Here is a 19,820-nt window from a genome sequence, read left to right on the forward strand (position 1 = left end):
GACGAACTGCCACCAAGGTTCATGCCCTTGGCTGGAATTGAACCCATGACTCATTGATCCAAGAGCCAGTGCTCTAACCCTTGAGCCAAAGCAGCCAGGGCGAAACCTCTATTTTTTTCAAGTATACATACACTGTCTTTGAAACCAATGCTTGTGTTAGGTTGTGTAGCTACATAGTAGTTTCATATTCCCTTCTTCCTAACTATGCTGGAGGTAGTTACTGATACTCTATTAAAAATCTGTAACTCTTTTTATTTTAATACTGATATATATATATTTTTTAATTCTCACCCAAGGACATTTTTCCATTTTTTGTTCAGATAGAGTAGGAGGGAGAAAGAGGAAGAGAGAGAGAGAAATATCGACATGAAAGGGACACATTGAGTGGACACACAACCCAACCAGGGCCAGGGACAAAGTGCAACCGTGGTATATGCCCTTAGCAGGAACCGAACCCTGGTGTCTGTGGACCACAGGCTGATGCTCTAACCGCTGAGCCAAACTGGCCAGGGCAAATACTGAATTTGATATCTTTTTTATTTTAATGAGGAATCAAAATCTGAATAAATAGTTGTTCTATTAAATGGTCTCCTTTAGTGTGCTAATGTAATAATTAATATTCCTTCCCAATTTTATAAAGATGAGTTTGTTCCTTTATGTGATAGAAGTTTCTGAACAGTCTTAGATAAATTTAAGTACTATATTAAGGATGCCAGAAGGATATAATATTTCTAGAAAACTTGAGCCCTATAGAAACATATAAGGGATTATAGTTTTTATTTAACATAACTTTTAATATCAGTGTTTGGGTCCAGTTTTATGTTCTTTGTTCCTTCTCTCTTTGTGTTCAGTATTTTATAATAATAAGGTAGGACCTAAGGCTACTGATATATAATGTTTGTTAGGCTCCTGTTTGTGTGTGTGTGTGTGTGTTTAATATGGAACATTTCACAGATTTGCCTGTCATCCTTGGGCAGGGGTCATGCAAATCTTCTCTGTATCATTCTAGTAATAAATGTGCTGCTGAAGCAAGCACTCCTGTGTATTTTATTAAGATATGAATAAAAGGAGGAGCCACACGTGCTATTTCATTTTCAGATATTAAGTTGTGTACTTGGACTAAGCAAACCACTTTACTTCTCTTTGGGGCCTAAGTATAATGTGGTGGAAGAGGATGGTTTTTGAATTCTGATTCCAGTCATTTATAATCTTTGACACGTTTTAAAATCTCTACAAAATGGGATTACTATGAACTATGTAGAATTACAGAATTTTGCTACTATTACTTTACTACTAATACTAATTATGCTAGTAATACTACTTTACTAATAGACTATCCTGAGAATTAAATACATAAAATTATGCATAGTATGTTTTAGTATTACATGCCTCTATCTCCCATCTATAACTCTCCCCTTGCATCTCCCCCCACCATTTATAATGGGAAAACTGGATCTGAAAGAATTGTAAGCTCCTAAAATTCAGTAATTCTGACATGTATTTTTGTGTGCTAGTCATAATGCTGATTTCCAGCAGCATTGCTTTGTACAGTAACTGTAGCAGAGGGTAGGCATGGGAAAATGTAGGAGGTGAAGGCTTTATGGAGAAGGGTACCTGAGCTGAACTGGACAAGAAAAGTACTTTCACAAATTAGACAAAGTATTTTGAGCAGAAGGGAGTGTGAACAAGAAAGGAATTAAATTGATTTCTGAGAAAGGGAGTGGTTAGATATGAAAATTTTGTGCCTCATTAAGGAGGTGGTATTTTATTATGTAGGACATAATGGGAAGCTATTGAATGTTTTAAGTAGGTGAGTTATATCATGCATTTTTTAAAGTAGTGTCAGGCTATAATATAGGCAGCATAGGTTGGAGGAAATGTTTTGAATTGGAGAATAAGTGATCACTTAGGACATTGGTTTTGAAACTGGTGGTTAACATGCAGTATAGAATGCTAAATCAGTGTAGTGGATGGAAACCACTATATTTTAAATAGATAAATTAAAATGGGATGTGCAATAGATGAACAAAATGCAAGTTTTGGTGCATGGGTCTATCTATGCTCAGCCACTGAGCCATACCCGCTGGGTGAGCCTTGCAAGTTTTGTGAAGCTCGTTTTAGTTTCATGTAAAAGTATCTATGTACTGAATTAGATGACACATATATTCCTTTCTGTGTATTGTATTAAAAAATGTTTGAGCAGGAATTAATCTAGGAAACACTGTTATGTTAGTCTAGACAAGAGGTGCTGGGACTCATATTAGGACAGTGGCCTTGGAGATGGAAATAAGGGACAGATTTGACATTTCAGAAAATAAGTGTGCAGGACTTAATACTTGTAGGTGCGGGAAGAGGGAAAGCTTAAGGTTTTTGTTTTCTTTTGAAGTGAGACAGACAGGGAAGTAATAGAAGATCTATACTTAAGGAATTAGAAGTTATATATCTTATGATTTTTGTCTTATAAGGAATTATTTTACTCTTTGATATAACAAATGGGTTATAAATACATAAATTTCTATTACCTTTTGAAAATTTGTGAGATACAATAAACATTCAGAAAAATGTGTAAACATAAATTGTAGAATAAATACCTGTGTAACCCAAACCCAGGGAAAGAAATAAAATATTACCAGTAACCCAGAGTATCTCCATTTCCCTTCCTGGTCTTCTCTCTGTCCCTCTAGTGGTAATCACAATAGTAGGTTTCTTCTTTTTTTTAAAAAAAATTAAGTTAACAGAATATTTTGAAGTAGTCATTTTTTGGCAAGTCAGTACTCTGGGAAAATAGTATACTATGTACACAAATTTCCTTTTATAAGGGACTTGAAATTTCCTTTTACATGAGCATGAAATAATTTAGTTTTACTAAAAACATGTATTATAATAAAACTTTGAATAAAAATATTTCTATCTATATTTTATTTTAAAATTACCTATTTTTAAAATTACCTTCTACTTCTCCTGTATATATTTTACATACATGTAATCACACTATAGGTACAGTTTTGATTTCCTTTTTTTCCCCATATGGACTTTCATAACCATTTTTTTCTTATTTGTGTGATATTGACTATACTTTTTTTTTTTTAATCCTCACCCGAGGACATTTTTCGATATTTTGTTCAGATAGAGTGGGAGGGAGAGAGAGGAAGAGAGAGAGAGAGAGAGAGAGAGAGAAACATCGGCGTGAAAGGGATACATCGAGTGGCCGCCACCCGCACGACCTGACCAGGGCCGGGGACATACTGCAGCCGAAGTACATGCCCTTAGCGGGAACCGAACCCGGGTCTCTGTAGACCGCAGGCCAACCCTCTAACCACTGAGCCAAACCGGCCAGGGCTTGACTATACTTTTTTGATAGTTACAAACATAGTATTTGGGCCCTAGCTGGTTTGGCTCAGTGGTTAGAGCATCGGCCTGCGGTCGGGAGAGACCTGGATTTAGTTCCTGCTAAGGGCATGTACCTTGGTTGCAGTTTGTCCCCGTCCCTGGTTGGGTCGTGTGGGTGGCAGCCACTCGATGTGTCCCTTTCATGTTGATGTTTCTCTCTCTCTCTTACTCTCTTTCCCTCCCACTCTATCTGAACAACAACAACAAAAAATGGAAAAATGTCCTCGGGTTAGGATAAAAACAAACAAACAAACAAACAGTATTTGATTGTGTTAATTATTTAATTAACTTTATTATTTTTTTATCCTCACCTGAGGATATTTTTTGTATTTATCTTCAGGTAGAGAGAGGGAGAGAAAGGGAGAGAGAGAGAAACATCGACATGAGAGGGATGCATTGACTGGTGCCTCCTGCATGACCTGACCAGGGCCAGGGACTAACCTAATCTAGGTACGTGCCATTGGCTGGAATTAAACCCAGAACTCATTGGTCTGTGGGCTGACTCTCTACCACTGAACAAAACTGGCCAGGGCGACTTAATTGTTTTTAAATGAAATTTTTAAAAACTTCTGAAGAGTATAAAGAAGAAAATGAGAATGGCTGATATTCTATCTAAACCTGTTGACTTTGTTTAAAAAATATAAATCATATATGCCCTTAATAACATACTTAAAACACATACAAGGGTATAAGTGAAAAATGAAAAGTCTAACTGACTCAACTCCAAGTCATTCTTCTCACAGGTAATTTTGTGAATGAACAATTTCCTTTGAACTTCTAAAAAAAAATAGCAAATTATGGATTTACTAGAATGCATATCCAAGTATGTTTTTATATATCAATAAATACCACTGTATTTCTTTTGTATATATAATGAAGTTACTCTGTATCTTGCTTTTTTTTAAAAAATTTTTTTCCTTTGTTAATTTTAGAGAGAGAGGAAGGGAGAGGGAGAGAGACATTGGCCACCTCCTGAATGCCCCCCTCTGGGGATCAGGCCCACAACCTAGCCATGTGCCCTGACCGGGAATTGAATCGGCGACCTCTTGGTGCATGGGTTGACGCTCAACCACTGAGCCACACCTGCCCGGCTGTATCTTTTTAAAATAATATTATCTGACATCCTCCTATGTTAGTATATGTAATATGCCCTATATTTTTAAAGCAGCATTGAATTCTTTCTATTTTTTAGATATTAAAAATAGTATTGCAGTGAACCGCTTTTATATATATATTTTGGAAAATTTAAAAAAGTATATTCATAGAGTAAATTCTTATTAATGGAATTAAAAGGTTAAAAATCATGTATGTCCGTCAGGGTTGTATAGAGAAACAGTTTCTCCTGTATATGATTTATTTCAAGGAATTAGCTCATGTAGCTGTGGAGACTGTTAAATTTGAAATTTGTAGGGCAGGCTGGTAATCTAGAAACTATGATACAGGAGTTGATGCTATAGTCCGGAGGCAGAATTTCTTCAGGAAAACCTAAATGGTTTTTTTTTTTTGCAGTCCTTTAACTGAGAAGATGAAGCCCACTCCCATTATTGAAAATAATCTCCTTTACTTAAAGTCAACTGATTGTAGATGTTAATCACAGCTGTATCCAGATTAGTGTGTTTGATTGAATAACTGGGTACTACATCCTAGCCAAGTTGGCATATAAATTTGTCATATTTCTCACTTTGATATTGCCAAATTGTTGTGAAAGATGTATTAATTTTTTAAATATGTTTTTATTGATTTAGAGAGAGAGGAAAAGAAAGAGAGATAGAAACATTGATGTGGGAGAGAAACATCGATCGGCTGCCTCCTGCACACCCCCTACTGGGGATCGAGCCGAAACCCGGGCATGTGCCCTGACAGAATTGATCCAGGACCTCCCAGTCCATGGAACCATGCTCAATCCTCTGAGCCACACTGGCTGGCCAAAAGTTGTATTACTTTATAATCCTCAAAACAGTGTGATTCCAAATTTAAAATTGTTTGTCAGCTGGATACGTTGATGATAGTATTTTGTTATTACATTACATTTTTTATTTTGGAAGATAGTGAAATCTAGTAGTTTTTTTCATAAAACAGTTAATGGGTGTGCATTAATTTCCACCTTTTTAGGTTTCTTAGGTTTGTCTGGTAGTCATTATCTTAATATTCGAAACTTGCCTTTATTGTTTCATTGGTCTGAGGATGCTCATTCAGTTGAATTTAGTGGTTAATTGATCATTCTAGACCATAAACACATAACAAAATTGCTTCCTTTTAGGGCCCTTCAGTGGTTGGAGACCTGTAGAGATTGCATCCAATCTCTGATAATACTCCATTAAAAAACTTTTTATTTTTAATTCTTGCCCAAGGATATGTTTTCATTGATTTTTTTAGAGAGGGAGAAAGTAAGGGAGGGAGGGAGAGAGAGAGCCAGCCAGCCAGATAGACAGACAGACATCCATCGGTTGCCTCCCATATGCTCCCTGGGGATCAAACATGCAACCTAGGTATGTGCCCTGACCAGTAATCGAACGCAAAACCTTTTTGATATACGGACAACACTCCAACCAACTGGGCCACCTGGCCAGAGCTCCATTGAAAAACTTTTGCTTCAGCCCTATCAATGCCTGCTTTATTCATCCAATTTTTCAATAACCACTAAAAACTTCTACTCTATTCATACACATAGACTTGCTATCTCCCTTATCTTTTCTGTTTTCTTTTAAACAATTCTGATTTTCTTAGTATCATCCCTACGATCCATAAAAGGAAGCTTGAGACAGCAAATTAAATGTAGCATCTTGGACAGTTTTTTTGCATTGGTACAGTAAAGTTATATGGGAACCCATGTAGAAGGAACCACCTTTATCACAGTATTCACCAGGACCTGGGGATGGGGCATATTAAATGATCGAATATTTTGCTCACTATATCTATAGAGAGAGTCATTCTGATATGGCCTGCATCTAGATATTCCACTTCATATGCAAAGGAAGGGCAGGACAATTCCACTCAATAAACACACTTTCTAGCTGCTTTTATCTATCGTTCCAGGCTAGCGGTCTCGTGTTTGAGTTAGTCACAGTCAGTTAGGCCTGTTTAGTAATGAGCTGTGGGTCCTGCACTAGCCCAAACCATGCCATGGTCTTCAAACCAGGGACTGCTCCTAACTTAACCATTCGTGTGAGCCATATTAATAAAGGTTCTTTAGGGAACTAGCTATATTCCAAAATGAGACAACTTCATATTATATCCCTTGGTGTTTAAATATTTCTTGATTTTTGTCCCCCTGCCACCTGAAGAATCTTGGTAAACAGAGGTTGTAGTGGAGTTATCTTTTGTTCAGCACAATTTCTTCTCTTTTATGATAGTTAACACCCTGATGTTGGATTGGACTGGCTGGAATCTGGGTCAGTGCGCTACCAGGATCTACTCTAAAATTGTTTTTACTTTTTTGTTCTAGTTAGTATGGCTAACAACTTCTAAAGAATCATGCATTTAACTACTTTTTCATTATTTTGCACTTTATTGTGGTGGAAAGACTCAGCTCTCATTTCTAGGTGTCATTTACTTTTACCTCCTGTAACAGATGGCAACATGCCTACTGTCTCATAATAAAGGTGATTTGGTGAACACCCCAGGCATTAGGGGGTTGTCACCCTCTGCCTCTTCCTTATTCTTTTCCCCAAATAATACTTTAACTGTTAAAGTTTAAATGTTAAACTTTAACATTATTACAGTGAGTCTAGGGTCATGCTGGAGGACCCATAATCTCTCTCTCTCTCTCTCTCACTGCTTCTCTCTGTAAAATCAGTAAACATAACATTGAGGATGGTTTTAATATCCCTGGAAAGGAGTCATGACACCAGGTTTTTAACCTGTTCTGTCACTTGTAACTTTGGATAAGTATTGGAACTTATCTAGGCCATAGTTTTCTCATCCAACAAATTGATCATTTCCAAGGTACTTTATAATTAGTCTGTACATAAACAAACATTTACTGAATATCTCTATATTCTAGGCCCCGTTTCTCAAACCTTTTTATAATTACTCTCTAAAGAGAAAGTTAAAAGTAAATTAATTAAAATTAAATTATGTTAACTTCTTTGTAACAGGAATAATTAGTAAAGAATAGAAAGAATGGGGTGTTGTCAGGTAGGTGTGAGCTTTGGAGGACTACAAACAATTGTACTAAGTCCCCCCCCCCCCCCCCCCAAGAACCAATTTTGCCCCTTTGGTCATGATATCATCATCTCTGTTGAGAATGCGTGTTAATAGACTAAGAAAGTTTATTTCATTTTATATACAGGCATACCTGGTTTTATTGTACTTTAAGTGAATCTGTTGGCACCATTTTTCCAACAGCATTTACTCACTTTGTGTCTCACATTTTGGTAATTCCTACAGGATATCAGACTTTTTCATTATTATTATGATATTTGTTATGGCTATCTGTGATTAGTTATCTTTAATATTACTACTGTAATTATTTGTGGTGGCGTGAAGCACATCCATTTAAGATGGTGAACTTAATTGATAAGTAGTTTGGGTGTTTAGTTTTAGTGTTTGGCTCCACTGACCAGCTGTTCCCTATCTCTTTCCCTCTCCTTAGGCCTCCCATTTCTCTTAGACACAACAATATTGAAATTAGGCCAATTAATACAATGGTATCTAAGTGTTCACATGAAAGAGTTACATGTCTCTCAGTTGAAATTGAAACCTAAGCTGAGATGGGCTAAAAGCTAGGCCTCTTGTGCCACTTAGCCAAGTTGCGAATGCAAAGTTCTTGAAGGAAATTGAAAGTGCCACAGGAAAAATGAAACAGCCTTATTGCTGATACAGAGAAAGTTTCAGTTTAGAGATCAAACCAGCCACAACAGTCCCTTAAGCCAAAGCCTAATGCAGAGCAAGGCCCTAACTCTGTAATTCTGAGAAGGCTGATAGAGGTGAAGAAGCTGAAGAAAAGTTTGAAACTAGCGGAGTTTGGGGCATGAGGATTAAGGAAAGAAGCCATCTCCAAAGCAAAAGTACAAGGTGAAGTAGCAGCTGCTGATGTAGAAGCAGTAACAAGTTACCCAGAAGATCTAGCTAAGATAATTCATGTAGGTGACTGCACTAAACAACAGCTTTTCACTGTAGATCAGTGGTTCTCAACCTTCCTAATGCCATGACCCTTTAAAACAGTTCCTCAAGTTGTGGTGACCCCCAACCATAAAATTATTTTTGTTGCTACTTTATAACTGTAATTTTGCTACTGTTATGTCTTAGGCGACCCCTGTGAAAGGGTCGTTCGACCCCTAAAGGGGTCGTGACCCACAGGTTGAGAACGCTGCTGTAGATGAAAAAACCTCCTATTAGAAGAAGATGCCATCTAAGACTTTTGTAACTAAAGACTGGAAGTCAATGCCTGGCTTAAAAGCTTGAAAAGGACAGGATGATTCTCTTACTAGGGACTAATAATGCGCTGGTGACTTTAAGTTGAAGCCAGTGCTCATTTACTATTCTGAAAATCTTAGGGCTCTTACGAATTATGCTAAATCCATTCTGCCTGTGCTTTATGAAAGGAAAAATAAAGCCTGAATGACAGAATGTCTGTTTACAACATGATTTCCTGAATATTTGAAACCCACTGTTGAGAACAGCTCAGACAAATTATTTCTTTGAAAACATTGCTGCTCATTGATAATGTACTGGTCACCCAAGAGATGTACAGTGAGATTCATGTTGTTTTTATGCCTGCTAACACAACATCCATTCTGTAGCCCATGGATCAAGGAATAATTTTAACTTTCATGTCTTAATAATATTAATATGTAGAACTACATTTCAGCCCTGGCTGGTGTAGATCAGTTGTTTGGAGCATTGTCCCATGCACTGAAGGGTCATGGGTTCAATTCCCAGTCAGGGCACATACTTGGTCTGCGAGTTCGAACCCTGGTTGAGGAGGGTAGAGGAGACAACAATTGATGTTTCTCTCTCTCATCAATATTTCTCTCTCCCTCCTTCCTCCCTTCCTCTTTAAACCAATAAAAATATATCCTTGGGTGAGGATTTAAAAAATAAATCTGATAAGGCTACAGCTGCCCTAGATAATGATTCCTTTGATGGATCTATGTAAAGTAAGTTGAAAACTTTCTGGAAAGGATTCACCATTCTAGGTGCCATTTAGAACTTATGTGATTCATAGGAGGAGGTCAAAATATCAATATTAACGAGTTTGATTCCAGCCCTCATGGATGACTGAGGGTTTCAAGACTTCAGAGAAGGAAGTAACTACAGATGTGTAAATAGCAAGAGAACTAGAATTAGAAGTAGAGCCTGAAGATGTGACTGAATTATTGCAATCTTATGATAAAACTTTAATAAATGAGTTACTTCTTATGGATGAACAGAGAAAGTAGTTTCTTGAGATGAAATCTACTCCTGTTGAAGATGCTGTCAAGATTGTTGAAGTGACAACAAAAGATTTAGAATATTACGGAAACTTAGTTGATAAAGCAGCAGCAGGGCTTGAGAGGATTGATTCCACTTTTGAAAGGAGTTCTGTGGGTCAAATGCTTACCAAACAGCATCCCATTTGCAGAGAAATCATTTGTGAAAGGAAGAGTCATTGATATAGCACATTTTATTATTTTCTTATTTTAAGAAATTGCCACAGCCACCCCACTTCAGCAACCCCCCCCCCGCCATCAGTCAGCAGCCATCAGCATTGAGGCAAGACCCTCCGCCAGCAAAAAGAGTATGACTTGCTGAAGGCTCATGTGATGGTTAGCATTTTTTAGCAATAAGGTATTTTTTAATTAAGTTATATACATTGTTCTTTCAGATATAATGCTATTACACACTTAATAGACTGTAGTGTAGTATAAACATAACTTATATGTACTGGGAAGACAAAAACTGTGTGTGACTTCCTTTATTGTGATAATTGCTTTGTTTTGGCGGTCTAGAACCAAATCCACAGTATCTGTGAGGTATGCCTGTATTTATATGAGAGGTTATCTATATGTATATTTATACTTATACCTATATCCCATGTTCAAAATAATATGGTAGAAATTAAAGCCACTGTACCTATATATTTCTTTTCAGTTTAAAAAACCTTATTGCTTTAGGATATTCTAGGGTTACTACAAATTAAAGGTAATAAAAAGATTTAAGTGGAAGTACATTCTTCTGATTTTAATATTATCTTAACTCTTTCTAATAAATGGAAAATTTTTTGATGTGCAATATACATAATTGCTTAAGTCACAAGTATAGAACCTGATGAATTTTCATACAAAGAAACCATACCCTGAAAGTATCCAAGTCTGAAAACAGATTTGGGGAAACAGTACCTCAGACTTTTTTTGTGCAGTCATTATTCATCGTCTCTTCCCTAACAAGAATTACTCCTGTCCTGATTCCTTACATCATAGTTTTGCCTCTTTAGAATTTTTTTATGGAACCATATGGAAAAAGGCTTTTTTTTTGGTCTGACTTATGCTCAATTTCTGAGAGATTTATTCATATATATGTATTTGTTTATTTTTTCCCTCATGGCTGACTTTGTAAGAATATACCTCTATCTCCTATTGATAGGCACTTGGGTTATTTTTAGTTTCTTACTATTACAATTATATTGCTGTGAACATACTTGTATACATCTTTTGTTAAACATAAATATCTGTTTTTGTTAGGTAAATCCTTAGAAGTAGACTTGCTGCCTCATCTGGCATGTGTATTTTCAGCTTTACCAGATATTTTCAGTTTTCCAAAGTGGTTGTGCCATTTTATACCCCTAATGGCATTATATGAGACTTAGTTCTACTACATTTTTACCAACAATTGGTATTATAGGTCTTCATTTTTATCATTCTGGTGGGCATTAGTGGTATCTGATTGGGGTTATAATTTGAATTCTCCTGATAACTAAGTACATCTTTTTATGTGTGTGTTGGATATTTGGATGTCTTCTATTTTGAGGTGCCTATTCAAGCAGTCTTTTGCTAATTTTGTATTGGATTATTTTAAAAGATATTTACATATTCTTTATATATCTAGATTTGAGTCCTTTTTTAAGACTTAAATGTATTATAAGACATATGTATTACAAATATTTACAATTATTTACTGGCAGTTTTTAGCTTGCATTTTCACTTTTTTTTTTTTTAAATCCTTATTTGAGGATATGATTTGAGAGAGAGAGGGAGAGAGAAACATCAATGAGAGATACATTGATTGGTTGCCTCCTGTAGGTGCCCTGACCAGAGTTCAAACCTGAAACTGATGTATACACCTTGACAGAATTGAACTGACAACCTTTTTGGTGCATGGGACGACACTCCAACCAACTGAGTTTTTTTTTTGTTTGTTTTAATTTTTTCAATCACATTTACTGGTTAACATGAATATTTGAAAACAAGTCTGTCTTTTTCTCTATCCTTGCCACAATTTATTATAGCTCTTAGTAAACAAACTACTGTATATATTCATAAGAGGAAAATGAATTTTAAAATATTAAAGAGAGGTAAATAAATAGCCAAATAGGTAAACTATTAAAAGGACAATTAAGCCCTTGGCCGGTTTTGCTCAGCAGTTAGTAGAGCGTTGGCCTGTGGACCGGAGAGTCCCAGGTTCGGTTCCCACTAAGGGCACGTACCTTGGTTGCAGTTTGTCCCCAGCCCTGGTTGGGTCATGTGGGTGACAACCACTTGATGTGTCTCTCTCACATCGATGTCTCTCTCTCTTTCTCCCTCTCTCCCTCCTGCTCTATCTGAAGATAAATGCAAAAATGTCCGTGAGGATTAAAAAAAAAGACACTTAAAAAAAAAATTAAACCACTGATTTGCAACTTTTACTAAAATAAACTTCATCTATAAAAACAAAGTAACTTATAACCTGATTGTAACTCAAGTTTTGACAGCAGTTGACTTTTCACATATGTGCAAAATTTCAACTAAAAAACTAAAACATTAAGACACAAGCTTATTCTTTCTTTTTTATTAATTAATTTATTTTTGTTACAGATGGTTCTCCTTTTTCCCCCATTGACACCCTCCTCCTGATCCCTCCCCCCCATCATAGTTGTCTATGTTCATTGGTTACGCATACATGCATATAAGTTCTGTGGTCTAACTATTCCCTCTCCCCAACCCCCTCTTCTGAGGTTTGTCAGTCTCTTCCCCACATCCATGTCTCTGGGTCCATTCTGTTCATCAGTTTATTTTGTTATTATATTCCACAAATAAGTGAGGTCATGTGATATTTGTCTTTCTCTGATTGGCTTATTTCACTTAGCATAATATTCTCCAGGTCCCTCCATGTTATCTCAAATGATATGAGATCTTTCTTTCTTACAGCTACAAAGTATTCCACTGTGTATATGTACCACAGCTTTTTAATCCACTCATCTACTGATGGACACTTGGGCTGTTCACAGATCTTAGCAAATGTAAATAGTGCTGCTGTGAACATAGGGGTACAAGTATTCTTTCTGATTGGTGTTTCAGGCTTCTTAGGATATATTCCTAGGAGTGGGATCCCTGGATCTAGACACAAGTTTATTCTTTAAAAATTCTGTTAACGTAAACAAATAAAGAATGACTCCATATCAATTTACGTTAGTCCTCTGGACCTGAATACACTTTCCATTTAACATATTTTTAATTTGTTTTTAAAATTTATTTTTATCCTTGTCCAAGGACAAGGATAAAACATTTTTGTTCAAATAGAGTGGGAGGGAGGGGGAGAGAAAGAAAAAGAGAAACATCGATGTGAGAGAGACACATCAATTGGTGTTTTCCACATGACCCCCACCAGGGCCCGGGGACCAAACCGCAACCAAAGGTACATGCCCTTGACCGGAATCAAACCCGTGACTCTGGTTTGCGGGCCAATGCTCTAACCGCTGAACCAAATCAGCTAGGACATGATTTTTTTTAGAGAGGAAGGGAGAGGGAGAGAGAGATGGAAACATCAATGAGAGAGAGAAACAGCAACATTGATTGGCTGTCTCCTGCATGTCCCCTACCAGGGATTGAGCTTGCAACCCAGACATATGCCCTGACTGGGAATTGAACCAGCAACCTCTTGGTGCATAGGTCGACACTCAGCCACTGAGCCACTCTAGCTGGGCCATTTAACATCTTTTTAATCACTCTTCTCTGTATGACATGGGTGGCTTCTAGTGGGAAGTAGTATATAGTCTGTTCTTGAGGAAGACAACACTAGTCAGATATTGCCTGATGCCTGGATAATGCTGAATGTGACAAAACCAGTGAGACACATTAAGATATTTCTTCTTTCCTTGAACTGGCAGGTCAACTATGAAGTGATGGAGTCCATAATATAATAGGGTATCTGCTAAGGTAAAGTTATATCCTAAAAGGTAGACTTTATCTTCAAGATATGAATGAAGATCCTTCAACAGAATGTGGATATCATCTTTATTGGAGTTCCCATCTTCTTGAGTTACTCTGTATTCTAACTATTGTTGCACTATTGCTTTTTCTTCTGCAGTGCTCCCAAGCAAATAGTCTTTGTTGGCTTGCTTGACTAGAGGAGCTGCTATAGTAGACTTGGACTGTGAAGAACTGGAATCTGGCACTCCTCTTGAGCACTGTTCTTGTTCCCTTTAATCAGCCCCAGGGATTGCAGCAGTGCCAACTCTGTGGCCACTACCATCTTTCAGTCTCCGGGACTTTACTCACTGTTTTATGATTTTATCTTGACTTATTTTGTTTTCTTGTATTAAAATTTAAATATGTAGTTATCTGCGTACTTGTTAAGAGCTTAGTGTGTGCCAGGCACTATTCTAAGTGTTTCTATGTACATTAATTCATTAATCTTCATAACTGTCCTATAAAATAGATTCTAATATGCTGTTATTATACATGAGGAAAATGAAACACATGGAGGTTAAGTGAGTTACTCAAAGTTACTCAGCTTGTAGGTACACAGCTAGAATTTCAGTTCAAGCAGTCTTGCTCTGTAGCTCATCCTTTGAACTAGTACTTTCTAAATATTTTACAAACAGTGCAGCATAAACCCTATGAAAAGGAGGTCCATGAAATTTGTATTGGTTTTGTCTCTGCTCCATTGAGGTGGAATTTTGTATTTCTAGTATATAACTAGTGTAGTATTCTTACCTAGTATATGGCGTAGTATATTTAATTGTATATTTGGAAAACATTCAGCACATTGAATTACTTGCAGGTTTATATATGAAGTGGGAACTATCCAGGAGCAAAGAACATTATCCATGCTTCTTTTTTAAAAAATAGTTTTTATTGATTTTAGAGAGGAGGGAGAGGGAGAGAGGTAGAAGTATCTATGAGGGAGAAATATCGATCACCTGCCTCCTGCACGCCTCCTACTGGGTATTGAGCCCACAACCCAGGCATGTGCCCTAACCAGGAATCAAACTGTTGACCTCTTAGTGCATGGGACAAGGCTCAACCAACGGAGCTACACTGCCTGGGCTATCTGTGCATCTTTAACATTAGTGTTCTCCATCGAGAAACTATCAGGAACACACCTATATCTGAACAAGTTTGAATTGCTACTCACTGCAGTTCGGGAGAATTTATACCATGGAGAATGGTGGGGATCTTAAGAAGTAGATGCTAGAAAGGATTAATATAGGATTTCGGTTTGGTGATTTGGGAGAGTTCGAGGAAGCAAGGCTTTCCTCTGGTTTGGGTGCTGTCAGCAAGGAAGTGGGACAAGTCTATGGATCACTATGGGTATATTAATCTTGCCTAGAGGACTAGAGGAGTGAAGATAGGTCAAAGCTGTGACTGGAAAAGGACTAGCAGTCACTCATATTAGCCAGAATAGAGGGATGTTTGGTTATTTTTGTGGTTTGGGAAAATTTCATAATTTTGTCTATGTTCAGATATGATTACAGAATGCCTCTTTTTTGTTTTGATATCCATTCAGGTCACAGACTGGCCTTATCTAATGTTATTATTCTATGGCATTGTTTATGTTCAACATAACCTCAAGGCCTTACTGTGTGTGCTAGGTTGATTCCTAGCTGTTAGGTTCCTTTTCTTCTCACTAATTTAACTTTTTCCTTTTAAACTAGTTCCATTGCAAAAGAAAAAAAAAAAGTAAGAATACTTACATAAGCCAAAGAAAAGAGTTTTTAACTAGAGAGAAACAAGAAACAAGATTTACACTACCTCATATTTTTGTTGAATGTCTTTGCAGACATTTTTATGCTTACTTAAAATGTTTCTATAAATATGAAGTTATATTATTCATATATTTATTTTTCTACCTTAAGAATTTATTGTGACTGTTCTTTCACTGCAAGTACATGATTGTTGTACAATAGAAAATGTTAGGGTTAGTGTCACTGGAGTTGTGATTCTTTGTTACCCATATGAATGCCTATAATGTTCATTAATCTGAATTCAGTAATCTTACTATCTCTAAGTTGTTTTAAGTGCATACATCTTTATGTGTATGTTTTTGTGTATAGACATATATGTATAATGTAGCATGCATAATTAAAGAAGTTTATTATAAGCAAGAGAGATTATGCATTTATTATAGATTAGATCAAGAAGACAGTATGGGTGCTCGTGTTTAATAAGTACCTACTCTTTTCTATCAGTATACAGAATGCATAAATTCAAGTTCTGGCATTTGAGGAGTGTAGAGTATCAATTAGTTATGAGCATTTCAGAATGTGTCTCAGTCTTGATAAATGTAATTGAAATATTTTATCTCTACATGACAACTGAAGAAGTTATAAATAATGTGTGAATTGATAATAATAACATACTTTCAACACAGATTTTAATGAAATGATGATTGGCATTTAGTTTCAGTGCATGTGCTTCATGTCTTCCTACATACAATCTTTTTGAAAGCTAGGTGGAAAGCATATTATATGTCTCTGTATAGCTAAAAATATATTCAAAATGTCTCTTTACATTAGCTTATATAATTTACCTGCATTAGATGAATATGGATAAATAGTCAAACCTTAAATTTAAAATAACATTATATAACAACTTGTCAGATGTTTATAAACTTTAGTAAACTTTGAGAATTTCATCTGAAGGTCTAAAGTATCATTACAACATTCTTACTGAAATAGAAACATTTACCCTCTTTCTCAGGCATTAGTTATGTGTGCACATTTAAAACTTATTGTCTTTTTTTTTTCCTGTTCTTTCCAGTTGTCTTAGAAAAAAATGTCCTTAACTCTTACTTTCACTTTTACCTCTTGTCCCTTTATTCTACTTAAGAGCCTCCAAAGGCTTTGAGTTATAATTGGGTAAATGGAAGAGTGAGTTTTCATATCAAATTAGTGCAGAGGAAAATGAAAGAATTTTTTTATAGACTTAGAAGACTAATATTGGCAATCATCTATTTGCTTTTTGATGTACCATCTTTGTTCAGATCTAAAAGAGGACTTGATGTACTTGACTTAATGCTTTTGAAAAGTCATAAAAGTCCCTTTTAAAGGGCTTTTAAAAAAATCCTTACCTAAGGATATGTTTTTATTGATTTGAGAGAGATAGAGATAGATAGATAGAGAGAGAGAGAGAGAGAGAGAAATATCTATGTGAGAGAGAAACATACAAGAACTTACACCATTGAGGGGCTCTTAAGAAGTAGCTCCTAGACCTGGGGATCGAACCCACAACCTGGGTATCTGCCCTGACCAGGAATAGAACCCGCAACCTTTTGGTGTGCGGATGACACTTCAACCAACTGAGCCATACTGGCCAGGGCCCAAAAGTTTCTTTTAGAAAAGATTGTAGAATCTCTATTTACCTATTTTCCTGTAATTAAGGTGGTGTTTCTTTTTGTAGCTGTAGCATTCAAGTTGAAATTATTATAACCTGAATACTTAAAACATTTTCTAATGCATGTTATGTTAAGTAACCTTTAAAATTAACATATGAGCCCTGCCAGTGTGGCTCAGTGGTTGAGCGTCAACCCATACACCAAGAGGTCGCCGGTTCGATTCCCAGTCAGGGCATGTGCCCAGGTTGTGGGCTGGATCCCCAGTGGGGGCATGCAGGAAGTGGCCAGTCGATGTTCTCTTTCATCGATGTTTCTATCTCTCCCTTCCTCTCTCTCTAAAATTAATAAAGAAAACAAAATTTAAAAATAAATAAAATTAACATTCAAAATTCAATTTTTTATAAGTTGGAGATTTATCATAATGTAAATTATGATAGATTATATTTGTATATTTAAACTCACAAACATTATTAAAGACCTTTTTTATATCATATACCATGCTAGAAAGAAGGCGGTGTATCTGTCTTCAGAGATTTTCTATTCTATTAGTCATAGGAGAGGTTACTCTGTGTGTGTGTGTGTGTGTGCGTGTGTGTGTGTGTTTAGCAAGAGAGAGAATACAATGATTACAAAGGCGTACTGAGATACAATAGCTGTCAAAAAGTATAGACATACTGGTTGTTGAATAATGAACACATTTGAATCAAGAAAGACAATGTTATAGAAATTAAGGGCAAGATTAAACAGTATAATTGCTATTTGCTTAAATCTAGAATTAAAATTATAGACGTTAGGCAAAATTGTATTCAGTAGTTCTTTTATATTAAAAAGTAGATACTTTCTTTTAATTGGTATTTAATTATTTTCACATTATCTCTGATATAGTTCCTTGAGAGTATATAATTGCTTTTCCTCTTCCATTTTTTATTTCTTTTATTTTTTTTGCAGCTCTTCACAGATGGAATCACAAATAAACTTATTGGCTGTTATGTGGGTGATACAATGGAGGATGTAGTCCTGGTGCGAATTTATGGCAACAAGACTGAGTTGTTAGTCGATCGAGATGAGGAAGTGAAGAGTTTCCGAGTGTTACAGGCTCATGGCTGTGCACCACAACTCTACTGTACCTTCAACAATGGACTGTGCTATGAATTTATACAGGGAGAAGCACTGGATCCAAAGCATGTCTGCAACCCTGCCATTTTCAGGTACATTTCTTTTTCTAATCTTTCCTTTTGAAAAACAAGGGAATTAAGCACACTAAGAAAATATATTCTAAAATTGCCCTTTCTTTCTTTGAGCAACTATTTGTTTAACTTAGAAACTCTAATTAGGGTTTTCTTTTGGCTAAAGAAATGTTTTCTTTCTTTCTGCCATTCTAATTGTTGACTCTGAAAAAGAAAGGACTACGAGAGGTTTTGTATTCCCTTAATTTTCTAAAGCAGTACTTGACTCAAAGCATTTCACATTTCTCATTACCAATTCGGTTTTAGTTAGATGTCACATTTTATTTTATTATTACTATTTTTTTATCCTCACCCGAGGACATTTTTCCATTTTTTGTTCAGATAGAGTGGGAGGGAGAGAGAGGAACAGAGAGACAGAGAGAGAAACATCGACATGAAAGGGACACATTGAATGGCTGCCTTCAGCACAACCCAGCCAGGGCCGGGGACAAACTGCAACCGAGGTACGTGCTTTTAGCAGGAACCGAACCCAGGTCTCTCTGGACCGCAGGCCGACGCTCTAACCGCTGAGCCAAACCGGCAAGGGCTTATTGTTATTTTTTAAAAAATAAAAACATTTTTTAATTCATTGATTTTAGAGAGAGTAAAAGAGAAATAATCAGTTTTGTTTTTCATTAACATACGCATTCATTGGTTTATTCTTGTATTGTATGTGCCCTGACCAGGGATCAAACCCACAACCTTTGAATATGTGGACAGTGCTCCAACCAACTGAGCTACCTGGCTGGGGCTAGATGTCATATTTTAAGCCATTGTTTTTAGGTCAGCCTAATATGCATGCAACAATCTGGACTGATTAAACACAGTTACAGTAAATGTTGATTGAACCTTAGATCAAAGTCCACAGTAGTCTGTTTAGTTTGGCTCATTGAGACATACCTGCTTGTCTGTATTATGATTATAACAAAGAGTATCTACTTGGAATATAAGAAGCTTTGGAACATATGTTTATGTTTGATCTAGATTAGGGGAGGAGAAAGAATTTAAACATTCCCTGCTCTCCTAGTAATTTACAGTCTGACAGGCAATAATCTTGGTGGTGGTGGGGGAGCGAAATGGTATAACCGGAAGAAGAGAAAAGTTTTTCAAAAAAGTATAGATAGTTTACTGTGGTATACTTGGGAAAGTAGGCGGTGATTCACTGAGACCACATTTAAACTGGGCTTTAAAGGATGGAGCAAAGCATGGAGGAGGCTGAGGGAATGGGATGATAGGTAAAGATGAGTTGTACCAACTTAATATTTAACTAGTAATTCAACTTATGGAAAGTTATCATGCTCTGTTTTATTTGAACTCTTCTGTAACAATCAGGTATTGCAGAGACCTTCAGAAACATTTTTCAAATTCAGAGGTATTTAGGAATTTTCTCATCAGGTATTTATGTAAAACTTGCCTCTTGCTGGGAATCTTGGCTGAAGTTTAGTTAAAAATACCCAGCAACAGACAAAT

At 36.3% G+C, this 19,820-nt stretch overlaps 1 protein-coding gene, 1 non-coding gene and 1 pseudogene across 3 annotated transcripts in view; 1 reads left to right on the forward strand and 2 right to left on the reverse strand.

The window, feature by feature from the left end:
• The window catches only part of ETNK1 (ethanolamine kinase 1), a 57,267-nt gene that overhangs the window by 4,876 nt on the left and 32,571 nt on the right, over positions 1-19,820 (forward strand). The window contains exons 1-3 of one of the 2 annotated variants that reach the window (XM_036250905.1): positions 8,059-8,406; positions 13,676-13,724; positions 18,073-18,332. In XM_036250905.1, coding sequence (XP_036106798.1) covers positions 18,127-18,332 — 206 coding nt within the window. In that variant the 5' untranslated portion in view covers positions 8,059-8,406; positions 13,676-13,724; positions 18,073-18,126. Of the gene's footprint in view, positions 1-8,058; positions 8,407-13,675; positions 13,725-18,072; positions 18,333-19,820 lie in introns of those variants that run through there. The other variant, XM_036250904.1, reaches the window with a different exon arrangement.
• On the reverse strand, positions 933-1,036 carry LOC118624816. Its single transcript, XR_004958483.1, has one exon. It is a non-coding gene; the product is annotated as a U6 spliceosomal RNA (small nuclear RNA).
• On the reverse strand, positions 13,541-14,040 carry LOC118623399 (annotated as a pseudogene).

Source organism: Molossus molossus, unplaced genomic scaffold, assembly GCF_014108415.1.
Source record: "Molossus molossus isolate mMolMol1 unplaced genomic scaffold, mMolMol1.p scaffold_m16_p_10, whole genome shotgun sequence".
Lineage (NCBI taxonomy): Eukaryota > Metazoa > Chordata > Mammalia > Chiroptera > Molossidae > Molossus > Molossus molossus.